Genomic DNA, 27,834 nt, shown 5'->3' on the forward strand with positions numbered 1-27,834 from the left:
TAAATTTCATTTCTACAGAAAAGTGTATTAGGTCAGACTTAATTCTGGCATGTCTCATCATTTTGTGCAGTTTATGGAAGAGTCTGCTAAAGTACCCACCAAAGAATAAAATCACCAAAGTCTTTCTAATTATAAAACTAACAGTCTCGGCACATTTTTGGCCTGCTTAGAAAAAAAAAACCCACAATAGACTATGTTAAGTTTCTTAAAAAAGTTTCTTTTTTGACTATATTTCTCAAAGGCATCCTGAGATTGAGAATTTGCATACAATTAAATGACTAAATGCTTCATCTAAAAAATGAATTCACCAAACAATAACCTTTCCAAAAGATCTGTATGAACCTCTATGTTGTTCTCATGTAATTTACTCATTATTTTTTATCTCTCCCACATCTTCCCATTGTCTTTACTGATTCTGCTATTAAAAAGAAAAAAGAAAAAAAAGCAAAACACAACGAATATTGGTTAGGCCTCTTAAATTTTCTTTTATATATGCAGATCTTATATTTTCAGTCCCTTGAATCCAAGTAATTTTAATGACTAAAGTATGTGCTTGTTACAGTTTAAATTGTGGGCATGATAAGGATTAAATCTAGTTTCCCAATTGTGGGTGAATTTTTTTTTTATTTGAATATGCTGTAATTTAAAGATAAAGGCATAAGCAACCGTTACAAATTGTTTTTTCTTTCCCATTTTCTCTGTGGGTACAAAATACAGTAAAATACCTGCTAAGTCACCACCTTGAACACCCACACTGCAGTTTAAAAAATTTCCCATAGCTTATTTTATATAATGTACTTTCTGGATCTTCCCATTATCTGAAGAAAATCATTTTTCTTTTGAGAAAATGACTGCTCTTAAAGTTTATCCACATAGAAAAATGGTATAGGTAGATACTCCTTATGCTTTATAGTTTTCATTATTCATTTATCCTAAAATCAGTAATACAATAGAATGCTCTATGTTCATGGCAAGTATTTTAAGGAATGGAAATATCGACTTTCCTTAACATACTTCCGGTCACTTTATCTGTGGACATTTTATGGGAGAGAGAAATGTGTGCTGAGTTTAGTTACCAATGAAATAAACTTTCTAAATTACACGTTGTAAACCTACCTCATATATTCTTCATTCATTTTGTTGTTGATTTCAGGAGCTACTATCTTCCATTTTCTTGGTCCCATCTGTGATTTAGAATGCTTTTAGATTGTTGGATTTTCATAAACTTGGGAAAATCATCATTGCTTTTTACTGACCAAATTAATTTTTTTAAACAATTTAGTACTCTGTTACCGACCATTTAGAACTTTAGCTCAGTTTCTTTTTATTTTCTCTGCCTTGTCAGGGTGAGCTCTTCACCAGACTGGATCATTCATTTAATGTTTATTTAGAACAACTGTGTGGCAGGTTCCATTTTAGGCTCTAGGGATACACCGGAGGGCAAAATTGACAAAAATTACTGGTTTTATAGAGTTAACACTTTTTTAATATTGATGGTACGTAACAAGTATATTTTATGTCAAGTGGTAATGAGTTCTCTGAAGAAAAAGAACTCATAATAAAGGGAGAGAAAATGACAGCGTATGTGTGTGTTGGGCGGAGTGGGCACAGATGCTATTTTATACTGGGGGGCTTCTGATTGGGTGCCACTTGAGCAGGGGCCTGTATGCCAGACCTGAGCCATCCATATGGGGCAAGAGCCTCCTGGCAGGTCCTGTTGAATGCCAGTTACCCACATCTCTTGCCTTGGTTCCGTGCCATTTATTGCTCTAGTATGTTCTTCACTATCTTTTCAGAAAGTGCCAGGTTTGCTTTTCAAGTACAGTATCAGTCTTGCCAAGCCTGGCAGACATTGCTAATTTGGGTCTCTATTTTGTTAGCAGATCAGCTCTGTGTTGAGTTCAAATGGCACTCTGATTTCAAGAGTGATTCTAATCCTTGCTCTCTTAGAGGAATAGTAAATAGGTACTATGGAGCTGGTAAGTGAATACTTAAGTAAAAAAAAAAAAAAATTTTTTTTTTAAACTCCTCAAGTGAAAATGTGCCTACAAAACTCCCTGTGACCTCACATTCCTTTCTTCAAGGTCCCATCACCTTCCCCCAAATCCAAGTCAACACCAGTAATCCTACCTCAGTGTTGGAAAGAAAGAACTGCAACATTTATCGTGAGCTTACCGTTTCCTGGCACCATGCCGCATGCTTCCCATGCCTTCATGTCCAGGGCTGTATCCTTATCTTACCTAGGAGGAGAGAGAGGCCAACTAATCGTGTGTACTTTATTCAGGCGCACAGAGGTAGTAAGCAATAGAGTCAAGATTCGAACCCGGGCAGTGTAAGCCCACTTACTCAATCTCTACGCTGCACAGACTCCTGGGAGGCCAGAGTTGGGATGGGATCGAATTAGACACAAAGGAGCCTAAGCAGGCCACTTGGACTCAGTGTCCCTAACCAAAGCCAAACAATATGTGGATTACCCATGTGTGTTGTCATCTCAGTTGAGCAAAAATTCTTCCTCTAACCACATCTGTAGATAGAAATGGTTTTCATTATCTCTGAATTTCCTTTCTGGCTTTCATTGATCCTATCAGAACAGAAAGGGCTGGATAGCTACTCTTTGCATCTGCCTTTTTTAATACCAACTCTCCATTATGCCCCCACCCAGGAAATTTCTTTCCCTCCTCACTTTTAGGTTCCTAATGCCCTCCTGCCCTCTAACCTCTTTTCCATCCCTAAAACAAAGAAAGATCAGACTCCCTGCTGGTTTCTCTACAATGGACAGTCTGCTGAGGCTGCACAGTTCGGCTCAACTCTAAATGTTAGAGTGGCCATTGTGGAGCTTGGGAACGTGTGTTCTTGCCCCTCCCTAGCATAGCTGGACTATCACTCTCTCTTTTTTACCCCTCCTTATAATTTTTTTTTAAAAGCATTCAGTTATATTGGTTTACATTTGACATAATTTTATTAGGTATTTAAAGGCATCTTTGCAGCACCATAACTTTCTTTATCTGATACATTAAAATTCATTTTAATGGTCTGCCTCGCTATTTTTGACTAGAGAAAATTCAGGTCTAATGACAGAGGTATATGATTGGAGCACAGTTTTGTAATTAATAGGGATATTGCTGGCATTGTATCTGAAAATAGTGTTTATTCTGAGCTGAATGACCTACAGGATAATAATGGGAGTTCTTAATACTTTTTACATTTTTTTAAGGGTCTTGAAGTCATTATTGTAGTTGGAAATTGAGGTTTATCATATGGCTACTCATCTTTTGAAATTGGTGTGTTTCTCAACATGGCCAGGTGGTAGCAGAATCAAGAGAAAATAAGCTTTGTCTTTGTTTCAGAGTTAGGGATACATTTCTACTCTTCTGTTCCTCCTCCCTCTCTTTCAGTCAACAAACACGAAGTATTAGGTGACAAGATCCATGGACCTGGTTTCTTTTTCTTGACGAGCCAGCAGGCTAGTGGGAGGGTAGCAGGTATGTGAATAGAAGGATTATTTTACAGTATAACTTCTTCACCAGAAGTTACACCAATCACCTCATCTAATATTTTTCTCACTCTCTCCTTCCTTGCCACTAGATGTGTGAATTTTGAATAGACCAGGGGTCAGCAAACTGGCCTACATGTTAAGAGTGCTTACTGCATTTTTAAATGGTTAAAAAGAAATCAAAAGAATTTCATGATACACAAATTTTATGAAATTCAAAATTCAGTCTGTATACATACAGTTTTATAGGAACACAGCCATACTCTTTTGTTTGCATGTTCTCTATGGCTACTGTAATGTTGCAACAGAGTTGAGTGGTTGCAAGAGATTGTGTAGCCCTCAAAGTTTAAAATATTTATTCTCTGGCCCTTTATGCGAATAGTTTGTCAACCTGTCCTTTAGGTATATTTTTCCCCTCTCCCCAGAAATTCTTGAGGATAACTGATCAGACATTTATCGAATTGCAGTTATGTACCAGGACCTGTACTAGGCAGAGGAAGGAGGAATAAATATGAAGGATGTATTACGTGCCCTCGTGGAGCTTATAATCTAGTGAGTGGGAGATGGATAAGAAAGCAAAAACAAAACCCACAGAAAATTAGACAATAAATAAAGTACAGTTAAGGAAGTGTGGATACTGTGAGAGAAAATAGATTGGACAGGTTCTGTTTCAGATGGTGTGATCTGAGAATGAAGCAGTTAAGAGGGAGAGCAAGAACAGTCTATAGAGACCGTCAAGTGTAGGGGGCACACATGCACACCACACACCCTCCCTTTCCTGCTCTCCCTCAGAATGGCAGACGTAGAGGTTCTTTTTTTTTTTTTTTTTAAGACGTAGAGGTTCTGAGGTGTTCTGGACACCAGGTTTCCTCTAACTTTCTTCCTTCTCAGGAAGTGGCGCCATTTTCTCTTCAAGGGTTAAAGCTAAAAACCCATGACACAGTATTGATTCTTTGTTTGCCTCACATGCCCTCATCTCTCCTTTTGAATATGAGAAAGTTCTGTTGATTTTCCAAAATACAGCTCAGTGTTTTCTGCTCTCTAATTGTATTGCCAACAAAGACAAAGCCTCTGTCATTTCTCACCTAAACTCTGGTCATCCCATGTCACCTTAACTCCATTATCTGCCCTCCCCCCCATCACCAGCAGCCTATTCCCCAACCAAGAGCTACAGTGATCTTTTCAGAACTTGAGTTAGATTAATTATGTCATTTCTTTGCTTAAAAAACCTTTGTTGCTTCCCCACTGCTCTTAGAATAAAATCCAAATCCATTACCTGCCTATTACAGAAGAAAGGAGGCAAGTCTGGCCTGAAATAGGGAGGATATATGTATATCTTTATATGAATATAAGATGAGGAAAGAGAAAGGAAAATGAGGATTCTTGTGTTTGTAGCTTCATCTTCTGGGTGAAAGGAAGAACCGCTTACTGAGCCTTGGAAGGCGTGAGTTGGTTCATTGAAACAAGGAAATGACTATGGAGCACAAATCACAAATTGTATTTTATCCATTTAATTTTGGGGTGCCTCTGTGATAGTCAAGCTGTCAGCAAAATATTTGGACCGGCAAGTATGTCATTGAGGGGCAAGGTCTGGGCTGGATATACAAATTAGTCAACTGGGAAAAATTTTAGATTTGCAAGACAGGAGGAGCTCCCTTAGAGAACCAGAAGGAAAGAAGAACCAAACCTGAGGCCTGAACTCATGGTTAACTCTTTGGAGGGGACACAGTCTAGCAGAGGGAGTCTTCTATAGAGATTGGATGGTGCAAGATATTTTGGATGGTGTGGGATAGTACAGGACTTGTGCTGGTTTATACAGGGAGGTGGTTCTCCATCGTCATAGAGGGAATGGGAATTTGGACTAGAAAAAAGCAAAAGATTATTAAGAGCATTTTCTTTTAGAAAAAAATCTGACTAGTCAAAATTTTGTTCAAGGCCATGTAATATATAGCTTAGGAGTTCATTTTAATTTAATTTGTATAGAGTGAAAATAAGTTTTGACCTTTATAATTTCTATGTTAGAAAAGTTACATGTTCATTAGCTTGTTAACCAGTTTCCCTGTGATTATTTTTCTGGGTGTTTTTTGTTTTGTTTTGTTTTTTGTTTGTTTTTTGTTTTGGCTTCAGTGTGTGACGTAGAGATTTAAAAACAAGTGTCCAGATAGCCACCAAAGCGTCACAGCCACTTAGCACCTGTATCTGCTTCTGTTAGTAATTACAATTGACTTATCACTCCTCCTCCCACTTTTAAGCCAAGTAAAATTAAAAATTAGGAATTTAAAAAATATAATAAATATCTAGTAGTAGATTGAGGTAAGAAATAAGATTTATTTAGAGGCTAATTGCTGCCTCCTACGTGAAGCCTTCTGATCCTTCTTCTTTCCACATGTGATTTCTTTACATAAGGCACTTTAAGTTTTTATATAGCTATTTGGAAATCACTAGAGTAGAGTTGTTAAGAATATCAAGAATATCACGTCTGGAGCCAGCTGCTTGGATTCTTTTCTGGTCGTGCCACTGACAAGCTTGCACAATCAGTTACTCAACTTCTTTGGGCCTCAGTTTCCTCCTCTGGAAAATAGAGATAATACCAACCTGAGGGTAGTGTTGTATGGTTTAAATTAGATAACAACATGGAGCATGTATCACAGTGCCTGGCACATAGGTTTTTATCAGTAGATGTTAAATATTCCTATTAACATATGTCAACTCTATGGCAGATTCGTTAGTTGAGGACAGAGTTTGTGTGGTGTTGATCTTTGTGTCCCTCCTGTAGTTCCTTACATATAGTGAAGCATTTGAAATAATTTATGTTTATTTTATTTTATTTTATTTCATTTTATTTTGATTCCAGTGTAGTTAACATACAGTCTTGTATTAGTTCCAAATGTACAATTCAGTGATTCAGCAGCTCCATACATTACTCTGTGCTCATGGTAAGACTATTTAATCTGTGTCACCTGTTTCCCCCACTCTCCCGTCCCATCTCCCCTCTAGTAGTTATCAGTTTGCTCTCTATAGTTAGAGTGTTTCTTGGTTTGTCCTTTTTTAAATTTTTTTTTGTTTCTTAAATTCCAAATATGAGTGAGATCATATGATATTCATCTTTCCTTAACTGACATTTCACTTAGCATAACACTCTCTAGATCCATTCATGTTTTTGCAAATGGTAAGATTTCATTCTTCTTGATTTGATGGCTGAGTACTATTCCATTCCTTCCACACCTTCTTTATCCATTCATCAGTCAGTAGACACTTGGGCTGCTTCCATATCTGGGCTCTTGAAAATAATGTTACAATGAATAGAGGGGTGTGTCCCTTTGAATTAGAGTTTTTGTAAGAAATTTATCTGTATGAGTTAAGGACATCTTCAGGAAGACTTTCACTTGGATAAGATAAACACTGAAACTAAATTGAAAAATATTTATCATCCTGTGTCATGTAATGGAATATATAGGACTTGTGAAACTGTGAACCCCTGTAAGGAACCTCTACTGCTTTTTATCCATACTGTTTATATCAACGGTACCACAAATAAGGGAGACTCTAGCATCCAGGTCCTTATAGCACAGGTGTAATTTTTTTTCTTTTTAATGAAGTATCCTCTAGCTTTATGTTATTGACATTAACTCTTTGGGGAGAGAGGACATGAATTGATCTTTGGAAAGTTCCATTGCTACATTTGACAGGCTTCTAAGCCATGGCTGAACATGTAAGGGGGCTTTTAATGTAGACGTCAAGTACATTGCTGCAGCGCTTCCTGCCAGTGAGCTCACTAACTCTTAGCTAAAGCTTTTGTAGTAAGGAGTGAGAATCTCTTCCAGTTGGTATACTGAGGCTCCATGGCACCAGTGGAACTGCTTATCAGTGTCGCAGTATGAATATCAGCTCACAGAGCAGTGTTGTTATCCAGATTGCTTTCCTCACATGACTTAAGAGCTACTTAGGGAAATAGCTTTATGAACACTTGGCTAAAGATGTGACTGATTTGTAAAGATAGTATTCTTACTAGTATTTGTATTCTTTCATATCCCCAAAATGATTGGGTGGGACTTGAGCAATACTTTAAGCAATATTATATCAGGAAGGCAGGTGTTCTCTAGCATACAAACTCATAAGTGAGCAGAACACTAAAAATCAATTTTCTGTGAGTAATCAGTACGGGCACAATACTAGGTTATTCATGCTTTGTTCAGCAGAGAGCTAAACCCCAGAACGTTGGTGTCAGAGAATCAAGAAGATAAGGGCACGGCAGGCAGAGGCCAACTGTTTGGAAGGGTTATGTTAGCGGCTGCCAGCCTCAACAGAATTTTCCGTTGTGCTACGGGTTCTGCTTTTCGTCAAGAAGGAAAGGTGTATAGTCAGAGTTGGTTCAGGGGAAGTGAAGCCAAAAAGAAAAGAGGAAAAAAGAATGAAGAAGAAATTGATAAAGTGTTGAAGACAGCTGTACCCTAAATGAACTCCCATGTCGTGATTGGAAGGGCTGTGTCTCAGCATGGAGAGTTAAAGACAAGCAGGGTTGCTCTGCTTATGGTGTGATGCCACCCCACAAGACAGGGCAGTGTCCCATGCTCTGCTGAATCAAATAATCTTTTGGCTGGGATGAGCTAGTTACACCTCTGACTTCCCCTCTAACTCTGATTCTTTCAACATAAGGGTCACTTAATTTTTAAAACAAAGACACCCCCCCACCCCAAGGCCCAGAGAGGTTGAGTGGCTTGCCCACGATCACATGCATTTATTTCAGGCCACCTTTAGGAGATGACTTCCTGTCAACCAGAGGTCTTCAGCTCTAAAATAAGCTGCTTTGTGGGCCATGACAGTCTCCCTGAGCCACCAGGGTTTTAGGCAGAATGAGAACTATCACATGTCAGGGATGCTATAAAGAAGATTCTTGGGGGGAATCCCTGGGTGGCTCAGTGGTTTAGCGCCTGCCTTTGGCCCAGGGCGTGATCCTGGAGTCCCGGGATCGAGTCCCACGTCGGGCTCCCGGCGTGGAGCCTGCTTCTCCCTCCTCCTGTGTCTCTGCCTCTCTCTCTGTCTATCATAAATGAATGAATGAATGAATGAATGAATGAATGAATGAATGAATAAATAAATCTTAAAAAAAAAGGGGGGAAGATTCTTGGAAAAGGATTCCATCCGGTAACCTGTAAGTTCCCTTACAGCTTTAAATCCTGTGATTCTTGCTCTATTTTCGTTGCTTCAATAAGGCAGTGAGTGTTCTTTCCCTGGCTCTTTATAGAAATGGACCTTTGAAAACATTTTGTTACATTTTCTGTTTAAAATAGCAATTAGCTTTGCATCTCAGATACTTTACTGGGTATGGTGTGTATCATTCATTTGGAGTATTAGCTAATAGCCACAGTTTTAGTTATATATGAAGTGGTAGTGAAATAACATTGCAGCTTCTCACTAAACCAAAAGCTCAAGAAAGCTTCTTGCTGCAGAGAGACCCTCATTTTCCTGGCTGTCAACCTGACTGATATTTTAATTTTTCTGCCCTGTAGAAAACTTCAGTCTCTTATCTAATAGATAAATGAGTGAACCCCCCCCAGGAAATGCAGCAGAATGTTTCTGTTTGCCAATGCAATAAATGCAGAAGCTAATAAATGTCTGCTTACATCAGGAGGAGGCGTGTAATGAGTAAATGATGAGAAAAAGAATTCAGGGAAACAAATGATCTAGCCAATCTAAGATGACAACCAGGTTCTTAATAACTTGTCCTCCAGTTGGAGAGAGGGCTTTCACCAGGCAGAGAATCAGCCTAGCACAAGGCCATTTACATCTGGCTGCTGATGGATTTGGTTACATTTGGATCACACTGAGCAATAAGCCACGATTCAAACTCAGCCTAGTTACTACAGACTTTGTTTTTGCTTCTGTAAGTTCTGTGAATGTGTGCTAGGAAAAGCAATGATTTTAGGGTCTAATTCACATTGCTTACCCCAGACTACATTTATATTTCACATTTGTCTTTTTAATAAAGACCTTTTTCAAAAGTAAAGAACAGTGTCTTTCCCCTGAGATGTGTTCAGATCACAGGGGTTTCACGAGCACTTCTTTCCTGTGGGTGAATATGCTATTCTTTAAAGTGCTTTTGTAGACCTCAACTCTCTAAATCCCCAGGGTCCGCCTTTGTGGAAACTAACAGAATACAGGATGCTTTGTCCCTGGTGGATGGCTGCTTTCTTGCTTGTGGTATTTGGAAGGACTTGCACGAGGCAGAAGGCACAGTGTGATCAAGACAGAGCAACTGAGATAGGCCTTGGAAGGAGTTTGCAGTCCGCACTGAAAATGGGAAGAGAGACTCCATGCCAGACCAAAAGATCCTTTGATGGCACGCATTTTGTTATCACCCCTTTGTGTGATCTTTCTAAGAACATTTCTCGGGAAAGTCATGTGGAAAAGATTGGCTACTAAATACCAGCAGTTTTTAAGAACAGATTTTCATGAATATTTCTAGAAGAAGACTATCAAATTTGCTTACTGGGTCTTCCATAATTATCTTTTCTTCCCCATCTTACCATTCCCTCCTCCCTCCTCCCCCACCTCCCCACCCCCGCCTGCTTTTTTTCTCCCTAAAACAAATAAGACACATTCTGGCCTGTTTTAGTAACCACATGAATGAATGCCTCTCTGCAGTTGATGAGTGGAAGTTTTAAGTAGTAGTAGGATTTAGGCCCATAATGAAGGAAAATGTTAATGAGTCATCCGATAAAAGCTGGACAGAAGCGATACTGCAGGGCCCTTGTGTGCTTGGCAGCATATGAAATGTGCCTTCGAGATGGAGGGATCCTGCACAGCCTTTTCTAAGGGAGAGCCATTATACCTGAAAGCTAAGACTTTTCAATGTGTTTCCATTCACATGCATATTTCTATGCCAGATCTTTCAAAAGGCCTTTCCTTTGAAATACAAAAAGATAAACATGTCTTTGAAATGGATAGGTGATCCCTTTGCCACTTTTAAAACTTTCTCCATTTCATATCTGAGATTTTTTTAACCCTTAAATTAAGACTGAGTTTTCCATTCACCTGAGAAGCTTTATATGTGTTGCTAGCACTTGAGAGAACCATGCCACTGTTATTAACAACTGAATTCGGGCTCAAAGTCGATGGAAGGGAATTAAAACTTGAGATAGGCGTTTCATCGGCATGGGACCTTATTTTGCTTGGGCACTCCAGTTCATTCTTATATGACTTAAATAAATATAATACCTCTATGGTCAAAGGAAATCATGAGTTTGTCAAGTACTTACAGAATGCCATCTATTGCTTTGTATGGAAAAGGCTATGTTATTTTTAAATCTCAGGACCTAAATTATAGCATATCTAACTTATGGCATCAGAACTGGGCTGCTGATTTGGTTATAGCAGTTACTACCTTTGGGATGTCCAGCAAGTATGTACCTTCAGTTAAGCATACCAATTCCTGGTAGGTAAAATAAAGGCATAGCCTCTGACTTTACTTCTTTAGCTGGTTTTTATCATAAAATCTGTTGATATAAATAATCATTTATTTATAAATAAATAAATAAATTTATTTATCCCCCTGCTTTTGGGGAGGGTCCAGGTCTACACCACCCTTCCAGCAGCTGTTGCTCTGATGGGATTGTGTATACCTGTAAAAATGGGATATCCAGAGCATCTGCTCTTTTCAGGGACATTTTCATATGAATATCACATCTCTGTAGATTATAAACATTAGAACAAATAACTACCTTTTTTTTTAGAAAGAAGAAGAAAACCATTTCCCTCAGCTACTAGCACTCTGCCCTTAAGAGATGGTTGTCAGTAAATATTTCTTATTCAAAAAAGGAACATTCTCCCATTTAGCAAATGGCAGAAGAATTTCAGGGACACCAAGAATAAATAGGTTTTTGACTTTGTAATTTGAAAGGTTTCTCCTCTCTTTTAAAATTAATTCATACCATCTCATCTGTATGGGCTTTATGGATGGATACATACTGTGTAGCTTGTGAAAGTGCCAGCTTTTTAGAAAGTCTTCATTTTCTCACTCTGGAAGAGAGCTTGTATAGTTTAGTACATTATAAGAAATTGTTGTCAAACTGTCCTTACCCTTCAATCCATTCACCAAGTACCAAAACTTGAAGGAGTTTAAATATTTCTTCTCTCCTTTTCTGTCTTCAGGATTGAAGCAAGCTGAAACAGTTCCTACCGTTGCATTGTATGGGTGATCTGTTATTTATTTTAGCTGTCCTCTGTGGTTGAATGTTTAAGTCGCTCTTCATCTTTTAGTTATATAAACTCTGTGATGAAGGAAATTTTAGCTAAATTTTTATACACATCCATGATTTTTTCAGATATTTCTAGAAAATGAAGCCAAGTCAAAGTCATTTGAGACATATCGCTATAAACTATACCAGTTTATACTCACACTAGCAAATTAGGAGGGGAGTACATTTCTCATTTCTTCATAGGCTCAGCAGCATCGAACAGTTGTATGAACAAAACAAAAAGCCAACGCAAAGCCCAGCCAGTTTGATAAGGATAAGGTAAAATGATTTTATCAATATTTGTCTCACAAATTTTCCTATAGCCTCTCAAATGCTACTTTCAGGGAAACATATGTGGCAAATACTTGTACTCTAGACCTTTTTTCCAATGAGGATATTTTATTAAAATGGCTTTTTCTCTTAGGTGAAAAGTTTTACTTAGAAAAAATTTACTTAGAAAAGTTTTACTTCCAAAATGTTGGCTTTAGTTGGGTTTTGCATAGTTTTTCTCCTGGGCCCCTGAAGCTAGGGGCAAAAATAGATCCACAGCTGAAAAACTGCTGTGGGTAGTAATTCCATGGCCCTTACCTGTACCACCCCACAACTATTGAATATGGGCGTGAAATCTGTGCATCAGAGGCTGAGCACCTGGCTCCTTAATGAGTAAATTTCAAAGGTGAGAAATAGTTTTCTAAGCACAGTGATGAACCTAACTTAGCTTTTAAGCTTTGGAATGCTTTGCCGTATCTGCATCTTGAGGGCACCCTCAATTAAGGCTTTTAGCCATAACTCTGCTGACGTCAGTTAGAATTTTCTTTTACTCAAAGAGATGTGCTCAGTCTGGGATTCTGAGCATGTCTGTGGCACTCTTCCCTTCATCTGAGCTGCTTAGCTTATTTTTTGTGTAGTGTTGGAAAGGTATTAGCTCTAATAAATATTTGATTCACTTTGGGGTTGCTACTCGACTGGTGCCAGAGGAGCAAAGAGACCAACACTGTCGTGTCTCTGAAAGCAAGCTTGAAGCTTTGCCCAATTTTCAGGAGAGTTTTTCTTGAGTAGATTTTCTGGATCAATGTGATTTTCTGGATTTACTGGTGTTGTCCTTTACGATATTTTAAAAATTCAGGTTCTAGGCAAAAGTGGGAAGAAGGCCAACTCTGTCTTGGCCTCTCTAGCCGGTTGTGTCAGGATCCCTTTTTTTCCCCTAACACTTCTCCTTCCTCCCAGGGATTCAGTTTGTACTCTACACACTTCTCTTTTGCCTTCATAAGCGTTAGTCTTGACCCTCCCTGTTTGGTTTGGAGTCCCTCTGAGGAAGTCACTATATAATAAGCTAAAGGGTAGTAGAAGGATTAGCCCTTAGTTTCTCAACCTGGATTCCAAGGAAATAATCCCAGAAGGTCTTTTAATTTCTGTGAGAATCGTTAAAATACGTGTCTTTTGTTCTATGTATGATTAATATAATCTATTTGCAGTCAATAGAAACCTTAAAGTTTGAGGAAAAACAGGGTTGGATGCCAGCTTACATTCCCCCCATGGCATTCCCATTGTGATGAGGGGTTCTCTTGGAGGCTGAAAGGGCTACAGAACTGAAGACAATTACATTGCTTGTTTAGTGTAATGCGTGAGTTTCTATTTCTCCACTAGCCTTTAAAGAGGTCTTCACCCTCCCATTTTTAGAGCTCCCGCCCTGTGGGCTGGGCTTACATTAGCTTACTGTTGAAAAATATGCCCTTTTATATGAATTTTAGGTTGTCCAAGAGCTGTAAGGTGAAATGGGTAAGCCAGTTACATCATGGGGAGCATGTGTTGTCAGTTCTTGAGATGACTAGTATCAAATTGTGAATGAGTGAAGAATGCAGCAGAGTTGATGATGAGGAAGCTCATGTTTGTCTGCTTCTCTACCATTGGGATTATTGTTTCAAGCTTTCTTTCTTAGCCCATGGTTTTCAAGAGGACACTGAGCATGTGTGTACACCAGTGTATGTGCTGAGCAAGTACAAGAGAATTTGATTTGTAGAGTTCCTTTCTATGGGAGACGATATGAGCCCAGTTAGGGTAAAAATGGAGTGCATGCCTAAGATGTGTTGGCAGTAGAAATGTGACACCTTCTGTCAAGAGCCATCCAGTGAGTATGCTGTTAAATGTGCATGTAATATCACCTCAATGAGCCCTTTGCAACTTACAACCTGGTGAATTGACAGTGTCATGTTACACAGTCGTCAAGAGAATGAGAGGTTCCTGTGCTGGTAACACACAGTAATTTAAAAGTTTCTGTGTGGGTATTGCAAGACATTCTCGTGATAATCCTTCTGATAACTGTGAAATTGCTTTGTCTCACCATTGTTGAAGAAACAGTGAAATGCACAATGATGTCAAAAGTAGAAAGGTCTGAGGTGTGTAATATAAAAGTCTAAAAGGTGAGTGTAGAAGGGAGGTTATGGTTTTATCTTAGAAAAGCTACAAACAGTAAAAAGATTTAAGGCCTTTTATTGACATTATTATAGAAAAGGATAATAAATTCATACTTTACAGGTAGGGTAAATGGGAAATCTGATGATAAGCATGGTTAAGAAAGCAGGAAGAGACCAAGGAATCACTTTCCCCAAAATATCTAGATTAGTTACTTTCTGGAATGATACACGTTTAGGTGTAATGCCTGTTGGAAATTTTGGCATGGTTAATTTTCTTATAAAATGATACAATTCCATGGTAAAAATTTAAATTGTGACGGAAGGCAATTAAATAAGGAAAAGCATATCTCCTCCTAATGTTTCTTTTCCAGGGGTGGCAAATATTTCTTGGAGAATATTTCAGGTTGTGTGTGTGTACATGTGTGTAGACTCACCAGTTTAGAAAAATACACTATTCAAAGTAGTTTACAACTTTCCGGGGGATCCCTGGGTGGCTCAGCAGTTTAGTGCCTGCCTTTGGCCCAGGGCCCGATCCTGGAGTCCCGGGATCAGGTCCCATGTTGGGCTCCCGGCCTGCCTCTCCCTCCTCCTGTGTCTCTTCCTCTCTTTCTCTCTCTCTCTATGTCTATCATAAATAAATAAAATCTTAAAAAAAAAAAAAACTTTCCTTTTTTTCTACTACATGGACTTTTTCCCATCCAAATCCGTGTAAGTAGGTCTCCCTTATTTCGAAAAGGGTTCGAAGAAAATTTTAAAGGTGGAGAGAATTTTGCTCTGAAGCCCGAATCATTTGACAGAAACAGTGAGAGAAACTAAAAGGAAATAAAAAGACAACTAACTTAAGAACTGCATATAGGGGTAGTTAGCTACTTTAGAGAACAAAATAGGGCTTTGGAGACAAAAAAATCTATAATAGTGATCCTGTGGCACTGTAACTCTTTGTTAATTATATATTTATTGGTGTGAGGTTTGAATTTATGTCTGTCTCCTCCTCTATGTCATAAACTCCCTAGGAGCAGGGCCAACCCTCTGTTTGCTCCATCATATCTCAAGATCCTGGCCTCATGTCTGGCACAGACCTTCAGTATTTGTAGAATGAAGAGGGGAACAGATGAAGGAAACGTAGAATGCCAATTGAAGGTTTGGTGCAGTTGTTTATTTAAATTGCCCGGACAAAGAAACCAAGGCACAAGATAATATAACTCCAGTAGAAGCAACATAACTCGTGCAGTGGCAAAGCTGTCAATGAATCTACGATTTCTATTCTAATTAGAAAACTAAATTACGAATGAAAAATCTGAGACTCTAATTAGTGAAGCTTCTAAAGTGCCTGGGATAAAACAAGAAATGCCAGAAGCAGCTCTGAATAGCTCTGTTGCTTTACATGAGAAACAGTAGAGATGGAATGAGAATGTAGGTACAGAAGCAATTCATTGACTTTGCGAAGGTGCCTAGGAGACAAGGCTATTTTCATGAAATGTAGCTTCTTAGGGATGGTTAAGATTTGATGCTACAGTTAAACATGGCTTTAAATTTTCAGTTCTTCCTTTGTCAGAAAAGGAGAGAGGAAACAGATTTCTGACGAAGCGGAAGCAAAACATTATTGCAAAGGACAGGGGTGCGCCTGGGGTGTCATTGCACTTGACTTTATTAAAAGTCATCCGTAGCCGCACACAAAGCAAACAGTTCGGGGCTTAAGGAAGATCTATTCTGGATTATTGTCACTCTGTGTGTCATGAAGATGGACTAGCTTAAAATTAGAAGTTGATTTTCTTATTTAATAAAAGTCTAGAGGTGGGCAATCCAGGGCTGGCATGTTGGCTTCAGTGTGGGTAGAGCCCCAGTCACCTGTTTTTTCCTCTCCAGCCTCCTGGTGTGCAGGGTTTTCCCCCTGTAAGGTCAGTTTGTGTTCTAGGATGGCTACTGGAGTTCTGGCTGTCACACCTACCTTGCAGCAAAGGGCTGAAAATATTCTTTGCCAGCTGAGGTTGGCTGACTTTAAGTGGCCTACCTGGAAGTCCCTTATAATTTTGCTTACAGCCTGATCTAACTAGAAGCAACCTGGAAATTTTAGTTTGGTTCACTGTATACCTAGCTTAAAATGGGTGTATCTTAAGTAGGAAGAAGTGATGTTGGGATAATTTACTGATAAGCTTCTCCACAGGGAATCTTCGTTTGCCTTTAACCTTAGAACTTAGTGGTCACAACTTCTGATTTGTAAGAAACTGCTAAATTAGTAATTTCTTATTGATCACTAGTGATGTGAATTTGAAAAAAAAAATAGAGTGGAGAAAATCAAGATACGTTTATATATGGACCCAAAAGATTATTGGAAACATGGAGCTGCTCAAGAGAGCTACACAGGAGTTTATCGCTTGCACAAAACCAGCATTAAATCCATCGACTTGACACACATTCTTCAGTTTTTTGGAGTCATGCAGGTAAATTAATGGAGACCAGGCTCTGATGGGATCAGCTAGGCGGCTAAGGGTGGTTGGCAGGAGTGGTATTCTGATGGAGAATAAGGAGAAGCCAAGCTTTGTGCCAAGTGCTGAACCTACAATGTCCCATTGATACAATCACCCCAAAAGATAAGGTCCTCGCTTTTACATTTTTAATACGAGACATCTAAAGAGACCCAGTTTAAGTAACCAAATCCATTCCTTGGTGTACCTCTTAGAAACAGAATACTGAATCTGATATACCATGCATCTGAACCAATGTTGGCAATTCACAAGCTATTTAAAAAGGCAGTGTATTTATTTAAAAGGCATTCTCTGGAGCGGGAGTTTAGGGGGAGGGAAAGGGATAAAAGGAGAGAGTAGAGAGACAGTGGACTCAAGGCCATGGGTTTATGAAGTACCGATAACGAAAGAGTCTTTAAGATGCCAAGTACTTTCTTTATTCAAGGGTCACTTTTCTCACTGATTATGATCAAATTCCTTCCACTGCTCCTCTGCCCATCTATAACAGACTTTGGCATACACAGGAGCACACAGAGGCAGAATACAGACTGGCCGTTAGGCTTTCTCATAGGAGGGTTGTCAGGAGAAATACTGGAGCTGCTAGATAAACTAAATTTAGACCATTAGTGGGTTTTTAAAAATTTTTTCTAAAAATTTGTGGTTTTTGAAATTGTTATGCTAAAAGTTTAGTCATTTTGCAGAGTCAGTCTCTTGATTCTGTGGGAGTCTACAAAAAGGGTGCATTGAGGAAGCATGAGCTCTTTTTGGCCACCATTTAGTAGATGACTGTTTCAGGACTTCTCTGCTTGAAATTGTAACCATGCTGCATTTGCGTCATTAAATCACATCCCCAAATGCTTAACTTCATCTTGGTGGAAATGTACTCACCTGCATCTGGCTGATTACATATTATAACATGGTTCTTGGGCAAGTGTTACAAGGAGAAGTGTATCCAGCCACTTAACAGGAATGCTCACATTGATATTGTCGGTTGATGGGAAGGCTTTCACTGGTGCTTGTACATGCTAGACCTTTGTTTAAGAAAGCTAGCCAGGTAGAGTGACACTGTGTTTGGGTGGTGTTTGGGTGGGTTGTAGGAAGGATAGAGACCTAAAATTGTTAGTGGTGATTATAGATCAACTTTTTTTTTTTTAAATATTTTTATTCATGAGAGACACAGGCAGAGGGAAAAGCAGGCTCCCTGCAGGGAACCTGATGTGGGACTCCATCCTAGGACCCTGGGATCACAACCTGAGCCAAAGGCAGAAGGTCAACCACTGAGCCACCTAGGCGCCCCGATAGATCAACTTTGAAAGAGTAGATTCACACCTTCAGAAGCCAGTCTGCTCACACCTCAGGGCAAATGTGTCCTTCTCCCATTCATTGTTGCTTGATGTCTGCAGAGTGGCCATAGTTTTTGAATGGCCGGTGCCTAGAGCGTTACTCACCTCTGAGAAATAGTGTAAGGTTACCAGAATTTAAATTGTACCTCAGTACAATGATATGTTATATAGTTGTGCCCAAACCATCATGTGAAACATTTTGTAAAAGAACTGATGAGAGCTGGTTAACAAATTTTTCTTGTGACCTTTTGGATATGTTCGTTTCTTATGTATCGCAGGTATGGTCGTATTAGTGATAATAGAACAGAAATAAGATTCAGAACCTGAGAAAATACTGCCAGAATACTGTGTGTGCATGTTTTCCTTTGATCTAATTTAGAACTTGCAAACAGACAATTTTCAAATCTAGCAATAATGTGTGTCTGTGCATGTGCATTTTAAAATATACTTTTAAAGGGAGACTTTCTGAAAATGGAAAGTGGCAGTATCACACACTGAAAAACATGGGCCACGGCCAGCCTCCCCAAAATTGGGAATAGTGCCCACTCTTGTTGCTTCCCGTTTCCTTCTTGTACTGCCTAAAAATTTGATTCTTGGGTATTAGAATACCAGATGGGTAAATCCTACCCGCTCCCCACTGCCCCCCCGACCGCCTGCCCAGACTCCATATTCGAATTTTAAAAGTGGCCGGAAGGAAATATTGGAATTCTTGTATCTAAAATCAACCACACTGTTTTGTGCATGATTTTGTTCTGTCACTTCAGCTCTCCATGGCAGGTATGATAAATTGGCTCACTCAACACCAATTCCAAACTCCTACTTTCTCCTGTTGTGGAAGTGAGAAAGCAAAAACTTTGCATCGAGCTGTGCGTGGTCTATAATTCTAGCCACAGAGATGGAAACGCATATCTTTGGAGAGGGCTCCTCTTCCCTTCTCTATGTCCCTCCTCTTCCTTGGAACATGGGCGTGATAACTGGATATACAATAGCCATTTGGGGACTCTGGGGACATAAGCAGATGCTAATGGTGGCTGTGAAAGAATAGCGAAAAGGGACCTAGGCCTTGGTTAGTATCCTTGGCACCAACGTCAGCTCTAGGTTTCCAGCATCCAGAGCCCTCCTTACTCGAGGAAAATAAACTCTTTACCTATGTGAGCTGTTGTGCATTGCTTGAACTCTCACCACACTATTGCTGTACTTGAACACGACCTTAGGCACTATCCATGTCCTTTTTTGTGGCATAGCAGACTGTAGTGTTGGTCAGTTTGTGTAGGAGACACATAATAAATGTAGCTTTCCATTTTGTCCATGTTATATTATTTCATTGACTTTAGACTTCTCTCTATCCCAGCCTGTCTTAAATAAAAGTAAACTTGGAATGAGATTTAGAATCAGTGGTGTCATTCTAATATTATTTTAGGAAGTTTTGTATATCATATACTTTGCCGAGTGCTCGAAGGATAATGATGCATGGGATGGGATACTTGCCTTTAGGAATCGTGTGGTCTTATTGGAGAGCTCACGTGTAAACACACAGTCAGCCAATGTATTGAGTGCTTTGGTAGAAATCCATGGTGCTATGAGAACACAGACGAAGGGCATTAAGTCAGTTAGCTTTTACTGTATAACCAACTACCCCAAACTGACAGGCTTAAAACAGCCCCCATGTATTTACCTCATAATTCTGCGGGTCACCCACCTGGGTACTACTTCTGGATGTGTCTGGCCTCATTTATCCTGATGTGGCTGAGGTTTGGCTGTCCTAGGATGGCCTCAGCTGGAGTGACATACAGTTTCTCCTTCGTCAGACCAGGCTTATGGATGTGGCACTAGGCAGGGTTCCAAGAGAGAGGCTTGTTTGCAACTGGCACATCGTCACTCCTGTCACTTCTGTTGGCCAGAGCAAGTCAGAAGCATAGCCCAGATTGAGGAGGTGGAGAAATCGACTGCACCCTTTCGTGATGAGAGAAACTTGGAAGGTCATGTCACCAAAAGTCACACAGACAGAAAAGAGGAAAAAATGACCTGTGTTGCAGTCTGCCACTGGGCTCTGAGGGAACCGGGGAGAGGTACAGTAATAGGTTTCCTTAAGAAATTCATCTCAACTTTATTTATTTGAGAGAGAGAGAGAGAGCGTGCACGCACACACAGCCAGGGGCAGAGGGAGAGGGTCAAGCAGACTCCCCACCAAGCAGGGAGCAGCAGGATCCGGGGACCCTGGGATCCTGACCTGAGCTGAAGGCAGACTCTTAACTGATGGAGCCACCCAGGTGCCCCTCAACTCAACTTTTAAAAATTCGAGATAATAGCCTGTTCTCTTTTTATTAGCACTGGCATCAATTCTGATACCCTTTTCTAATACTGCCAACCTCTACTCTTTTGAACGCTGGTTTTAAAAGTAACCCATAAGAAAATATTGCTCAACGAAAAGTTGCATGCAAAGAAGTACATGATTGAAATACTGGTTGTCAACTTCTCTTTAATCCAGTGTTTCTCATGGAACATTTGAGGGATTCTGTTCTGTTCTCTCAAGACGCTCCAGAATGAAAAGGTTCCATGGAAAATCAGTTTGGGATTCATCATGAACAGTATTTCTCATCTTGGAGAATTACAGTGCATAGTAAGAATTAAGGCCCTGAGAGGTCCAGGCATTAAAAAGTACGTTTACTATTTAATTTGTTTCATTGGATTTCATTGGTGATAAGGTTAAAAAAAATTACTGGTTTGACTTCTTTTTTTATATGGGCTGGTTTGGTGTTTTTATATATATATAAAATATATATATATATACACACACACACATATATACATATGTATATATATATTATATATATCTTCACATTTCCCATTTATCTTAAGGAACAGAAAAAGAACAGATGAGCCTTATAAGCAGAATTCAGTAATGATTGGTTTAACAGAAAGATTTTTTTTTTTTAAGGATTTAGATTTTTATTAAAATGGCTTTTGAAAAAATTACTCAACACTATACTTTTTTTACTCTTCAAATAATTGATAATGATCATAGGTAACTACATTCCTGTAATGCTTACCATATCCAGTCCCAGGTACTTTTTAAAGAACCTTACATGAATTATATTTAATCTCCCAGAGATTTTTATTCAACCACTTTGGTTACTTCTCCCCATTTTACAGATGTGAGGGAACTGTCCTGCTTTACTAGGATGGAGCTGTAATCAGTAGTGTGGCTCAGAAGTAAAGAACATGCTCTTCACATTGCTCTGCTATGAATTGCTCACCAAAGTATAAACTGCTGTGGACAACGTATTCATGTTTTTAAATATATTAAAAAATATGTACAGTGGACCATTCACTGCCAACTCAGTCCTTTGCCTGTGTTTTTAGTAATTGGTACCTAGTGCCTTAGATTGGAAAATGTCTTAATATAGAAAATGAAAATGCCTGTTGTTTCCAGTGGCGTCATGTCGTTTAATATAGGTGACAGACACATCTCCCATATCTAGTATTATGTTGTTATTTTGGAGATAGTTCACCTCCTTGGAACTCCTGTTTCACTAAATCTTTGACAAAAAAGAGACAAAGCCTTTATCAGATTTTTGATAGTTTTAAAACATCAAAAAGATAGTATTATTCTATTTTGAATTTAGAAGATCTACCTTCTCAGAGGAAATCTTGGTGGAAAACATTGTTTTAATGCCCATGTCAAAACAATAAAAATTTGTTTTAAATTAAGACAATAATAGATTTTTAATATTTGATTTAAATGACATTTACCTGCCACAAATTCATGCAACCACTTGACTAATTGTGTCAAATATTTTACCTGCTGTTGATGGAGCAGGAAGCTACAGAAAGATTATGAATGAAAGATATTTTTAAATTTTAGGGGTGCCTAGGTGGCTCAGTCAGTTAAAGAACTAACTCTTGATTTCAGTTCCGGTCATGATCTCAGGGTCCTGGGATTGAGTGTGTTGGGCTCCACACTCAGTGGGGAGTCTTCTTGAGGATTCTCTCCCTCTCCCTCAGTCCTACCCTCAATAAATAAATCTTCTGAAAAACAATTTTTTATGTTGTAAAAGACCTTACAGTCATAGGAACAATACGGCCGTGCACAAAGCAGTGATCCTTTCCTTGAAAGACCACCATGTCGGATCATGGGCAACTTTCTCTACCTGTCCTTTTTTTTTTTTTTTTTTTTTAAAGATTTTATTTATTTATTCATGAGAGAGAGAGAGAGAGAGAGAGAGAGAGACAGGCAGAGGGAGAGAGGCAGAGACACAGGCAGAGGAAGAAGCAGGCTCCATGCAGGGAGCCTGATGTGGGACTCGATTGGGTCTCCAGGATCATGCCCTGGGCCGAAGGCAGGCACTAAACCACTGAGCCACCCTGGGTTCCCATCTCTACCTGTTCTTTTTGGTTCTCCTTTTAAGGTCATCTCACCAGGTTGTTTCTCCTATACCCCATACAGTACAAGGACTTAGAAAGTATTTTAACAAAGTTTGGAGGGGAGATAGAGATACATATAGCTAGGTAGGTATATAAAGACAGGTATATGGTCATTTGTGAATGGCCATTTTATATACATAAATATTCTCTACCTTCTCTGGAAATTGGAATGTGGACGTTACTTAATTTGAAGCACAGACTGTATAGGTCTCAAGATTTGGCTATTAAAAAAGGATGAGACAAAAATACAGTTGATGTTGATGGTAAGGTGCACTACTGCAAGCTGTAGGGTTGACCAAGTAACAACAAACTTAGTTACAATAGTGACATTAAAGTAACAGTAATTTGTACTTCATAAGAAAAGGGGCATATACAAACCTACTGCCATCTCAAGACAATAGAGATAACACACACAGCCTCTCTGAAAATTAGGGCACATCTACCATCTGTGAGTACCTGTTCAGAGTAGAACCATGGCAGCATTGGGAGGCAGTTGTGAAACTAGAATCTGGGAAGTAGTTTGGGGTCCAACTTGGAGAAAAGCCCATTGCTTCTATAGTATTGGTCTCAATAATGCCTAATAACATCTATCTAATCATGAGAAAATGTGAAAGAAGCCCAAATTATCAGTCATTCTGCAGAATTCCCAACTGGTGTTCCTTAGGATTGTAATGGTGTCATAAAAGACGAGGGGAGGCTGAGGAGCTGTGACAACTAAATGTAATATGACATTCGGGATTGAGTCCTGAAATGGAAAAAGAACGTCTGTAGAAAAACTGGAGAAATCCAAATAATGTCTGCAATTTAGTTACTACTAGTTGCTAGTAATGTACTGTAGCATTGTTATCTTATTTTAGTGATTGTACTGTGATTATCTAAGATGTTGACATGAAAGGAAGGAGGGTAGAGGTAGAAACTTTCCACTATTTTTTTTAAAGATTTTATTAATTTATTTGAGAGATAAAAAGCATGGGAGAGGGGGAGAGTATCAAGCATGGAGCCCAAGTGAGGCTTGACCTCATGACCCTGAGATCATGACCTGAGCCAACATTAAGAGTTGAGATACTTAACCAAACTGAGCTACCCCAGGTGCCCTGGAAATGTTCCACATTTTTGCCCCTTTTCTGTAGATCCAAAGTTATTTCACAATAGAAATTGAAAAAGTACTCTTATTTGGTAATGTGTGGATATTCTGCAATAGCTTAGCATTCAAGAAAATATACAAAATCTTGACTTAGCCAACCTCTTCAAGCATGCATCCCCCTACACATACTTTTATGGTCTGGCAATATTAAATCATTTGTTACTGTTAATTAGCTCCTTTGGGGAAGGGGAGGAGAGTAATACAATTTTTGTATGTATTACGAAATATTATAACTAGTGTAATAAATAGCTGTGTACACCTCGTTTTAAGAACACTTTAAGAAATATAGCCCCCACTGGGTTTCCGCCCCTTCATATCCTACTACCACCACCCAACTGCTACCACTTGGAGATAATCAGTGCAATTTGCTGTTTAATAATCCCATTTCATCATTTTGCATTTTTCCAAACTTGACATAAATTATACTCTGATATCGTATCTAGGACTTGCCCTTTTTTTGCCCCACATGCATGTCTGATTCATTATTTTTCATCACTATGTAGATTTTCACTGTATGAATACCTAGTATGTATTCATCCTCCTGCTGTCAAACACATTGAGAATGGTTTTTTTCTTTTATAGTTATTCACTTTAAAAAGTGTTTTCTGAGACCAAAAGTGATATGTACTCTTTTTGAACTCCAATAACACTATCAACAACTTTAAACTCAGTATTTGTGACCTTTCATTCTGAGTAGTTTTCTCTTACATCAGATTGAAAGCTTCTTGACAATCTGTTTCCTCAAGATGAACGTTATTGGGATAATGAGTATCTAATTTTGTTGAATGAGTAAGTAAATACTTAAGTGAATTCAATGCTGTCCACATATAGATCTTGGGCATATTTGTGTTCATTCCCTTAGTTGTTATGTGGTGTTGGCCTCCTGGGCCTTTTCTTTGTTAGAAAGATTTATACAATGTGAGAATCTGGCCACTGAGGTGGAAATACAGGGCATAAATAAAGTCTAAAACTTTAACTTGGGAAATTAAAAGCTAAGATTGCAGACAACACAGGTACATTGTTATGTCTGTGTGTGTTTAACATCCTAGGGAAACTTTGACAAAATTAGTAATAATTTTACTGCATTTGGCATTACAGAGCAAAGGGGAGCTCACTAACTTATATTATGGGAGAACTCTTTTGTGCATCATTCTTGTTAGAAAGCTTATTTGCCTTTGATCATTTTGATTTTGTACCCATTATTTTGCCGAAATTAATTTTTTCCTCCAAAATTATTTTATTCTCAATATACTTGCCAGCAGGAGAATGAATAAATACTGGGTATTCATACAGTGTTGATCCTGCTCTGCAAAGACACTTAACAGGTTTCACAGCCCTGGTGCCTATCTTGTTTGATTTCTGTAGCCGCTTTAGCAGGTAGGCAGGGCTACTATCATCCATATTTTACAGGTTATGAACAGTGGAAAGGAAGCTGAGGGAGTTTGAAAGACTTGTTCAAGGTCACAGAACAAAACCAGATCTTTCAGCCTAGTCCTGGCTCTGTCTGGACATTACAATTTCAATGCTTAAAATAATTGAAAGTATTAATCAAGATGTTATTGCTTCACCAGAATTTTAATAGGTAATTCAGTAACATAATACCCACTTGACAGTTTATCATTGTAGTATGGATAGTTTCTCATCAGTGTTAGTGGTAGATTAATAACTGCCTTTTTTACTCTTCTTTGTTAGAAGGGTTCTCAAAAAAGCTGAAACTGAACATTGCAAAAGAGCATGTTGTGACTGGTGTGTGTTTTAAAGGAAAGGAAAGTCTTATAAGTAAAACTGAAAGGAAGGTGTTACACAGCCTCAAGTTAAAATATCTGAGAAGACAAATGGCCTTTGGGTAGCTTGAGACCTACAGATGAATTAAAACCTCTTGGTGTACAGACCGATGAAGTTGGTCACTCAAATTGTAATTTTAAAAAATGCAGAAGCAGGACTCTTAGAATATTGTCTTCATGTCAAAAATGCACCTTTGTGCTTGAAAATGATAAAAAATTACAATCGATCCTTACAACTGTTCTGTTCATCTTTATTGATCAGGTGCAAGAAAGATAAATCGCAGCCCAAATAAGATTATAGTAAATGTTAGCATCGTAGGGGACTCCAGGTTGATAGAGAGCCATTCATCATCTCAAATGGTGACCTGTCCACTGCACCAGCCACCCTGAGTCTGCTGTCTAATCACATACCTATTGATTTTATCTACATCCAACAAACCTGGATGTGACTGTCATTGGGCAACCCAGATTGTTAAACGCAAAGGGGTCACTGGTGTGAAGAGGATTTCATTTTCATTTTCTCACCAACCAACAATGATTTATTAAAAAATAAACTACCCCAAGTCATGCATGTGAAACCTGAGTGATCAGGGATTGAAGGTGCACAATAGACCACTGCATTGTGTAGTGTTCTTTTGTACCAGGATATATTTTACAGGATATTTCATTGAGTCTGAAGGCTCCCTGGGTCATTTAGGCCACCCCCTGCAGAAAGACAGGTTTCCAAGTAGCCAGCCAGAATACACAGTTTTAAATCTTTCTGGCTCAGGAAAGACATTACTTTCCTATTGCAATTTGATTTATGCTGCTTATGTGTTCATTTATGTAATATTGGAAACCTTTTTTTTTTTTTTTTTGTATAAAAAATCACTTAAATTCATCCTCTGTTCTTACTGATTAATTTTTTACAAATGTTGACTACATGATGTGGTCAGGTGGAGGTAACAGAACACATTCCATTCCATAAAGAATCCATCCTGAGGACAAAAATACTGTGTAAGAAAAAAGTGAACCTTGAATATCCTAGCTAGGATATTGGAATGATAGGCAAAATGTGTTAATAATTTTCTCATGGGATCAAATAATGATGAATTTTAAATATGAAGGTTTACTGTAAAGTCTTCCTCTGCCTATGTCTCTGCCTTTTTCTGTGTGTCTCTCATGAATAAATAAATAAAATCTTTTAAAAAAATGATTTTTATACCAGCAGATAATACTGTTACTTAAATGGATACCTTGAGAAGCATTTTTAGAAGTATCTGTATCACTTAGGCAAGAAATCTTTGTTCTTTGCTTGAATGACTGAAAAAAGATTTTACGTATTTTTTGTAATTGTAAGCCTTGCACACATTTTGTCCTCTTGTATAGTGAAGACTCTGTCATCAATTTGTGTCCACAGAGCTCAGAATTCTACAAAGTCACCACTGAACAGTATCAGAAAGCTGTTGAAGATGTGGAAGCAAAGTTTAAGTAAGTTTTTTAACACTATTATAATTATTCTCTGTTCTTGACAAGACGAAAGTACAACTTTGTTGCTTTTTTGAACAAAAGATAGATTGTTGCATAGCCCTCTGGAGTACTTCCAAGTGTATTTGGGCAGTTGAGGTGGATCCATGTTATCTACTCTTATCAGAATTCAAACACAAGGAAAGGGCATTTGATGAAAGCTTGTTGCAACTCAGTTTTATGAAGTTCAGGGAGATTTGAAAGCAGTGTACTAGAATTTTCATTTGGAATCATACTACATAAGATAGGATGCCCTTGATTATGAAGGTGATGTGAAATTGCTATTAATAATAGAAACATAGAGACCATTCACTTTCATGTAATAAAATGATGGGCTTGTCCAAATTTGAGTATCCACTTTTCTCATGTTTAAGCTGTTTTCATTTCTTCGCATGCACCTTGAAAGCATTTAAATCACAGACATTACCTTGCCCCTGATTATGAAGGTGATGTTAAATTGCTGCCTCTGTTAATCCTTGGAATGTTTAAATGAATGTTCTGTAATTGATGGATCAAAGTGTCCGTGACCCATAGCCCTGTACTTTCCCTTTGCTGCCAGTTCTCACATTAGGTAAGAAGACATCATTCAGGATTTTCCTGAGAGTATAAATAGTTCTATTGTGTAACCCCTGTTAGTAGCACATGCGCAAATTAGTGAAGCAAAATAAAGATATTGTGACAGGTTTAGTTGAAAGATCGTGTTGGGCTCTGACCTCCTTCCTGGTGCATGTTTATAAGCATTTGATGAAATGATTAAACCCTAAGGTGTAATGTTATTACTTTCTGCTGTGGTGCAATTTGTGTGGTAATGGTTATTAGTGTTATTTTAATGTTGATTTTTTTATATATAATTTTTTTTAAGTTAAAGATGGTTTGAGGTATATTTAAACAGACAAACTTGGGGCACCTTGGTGGCTCAGTTGGTTAGCGTCTGCCTTCAGGTCAGGTCATGATCTCAGAGTCCTGGGATTTAGCTGAGCAGGGAGCCTGCTTCTCTCTCTCATTCTCCCTCTGTTCTCTCTC

At 38.6% G+C, this 27,834-nt stretch overlaps 1 protein-coding gene across 2 annotated transcripts in view; it reads left to right on the forward strand.

Annotated features, from left to right (window-relative positions):
• CHCHD3 (coiled-coil-helix-coiled-coil-helix domain containing 3) overlaps window positions 1–27,834 on the forward strand; it is a 275,676-nt gene that overhangs the window by 193,700 nt on the left and 54,142 nt on the right. For both annotated transcript variants that reach the window (XM_026010858.2, XM_026010857.2), the window contains one exon: window positions 26,705–26,775. In XM_026010858.2, coding sequence (XP_025866643.1) covers window positions 26,705–26,775 — 71 coding nt within the window. The remainder of the gene's footprint in view (window positions 1–26,704; window positions 26,776–27,834) is intronic.

The sequence above is a fragment of the Vulpes vulpes genome, chromosome 7, assembly GCF_048418805.1.
Source record: "Vulpes vulpes isolate BD-2025 chromosome 7, VulVul3, whole genome shotgun sequence".
Taxonomy (NCBI): domain Eukaryota; kingdom Metazoa; phylum Chordata; class Mammalia; order Carnivora; family Canidae; genus Vulpes; species Vulpes vulpes.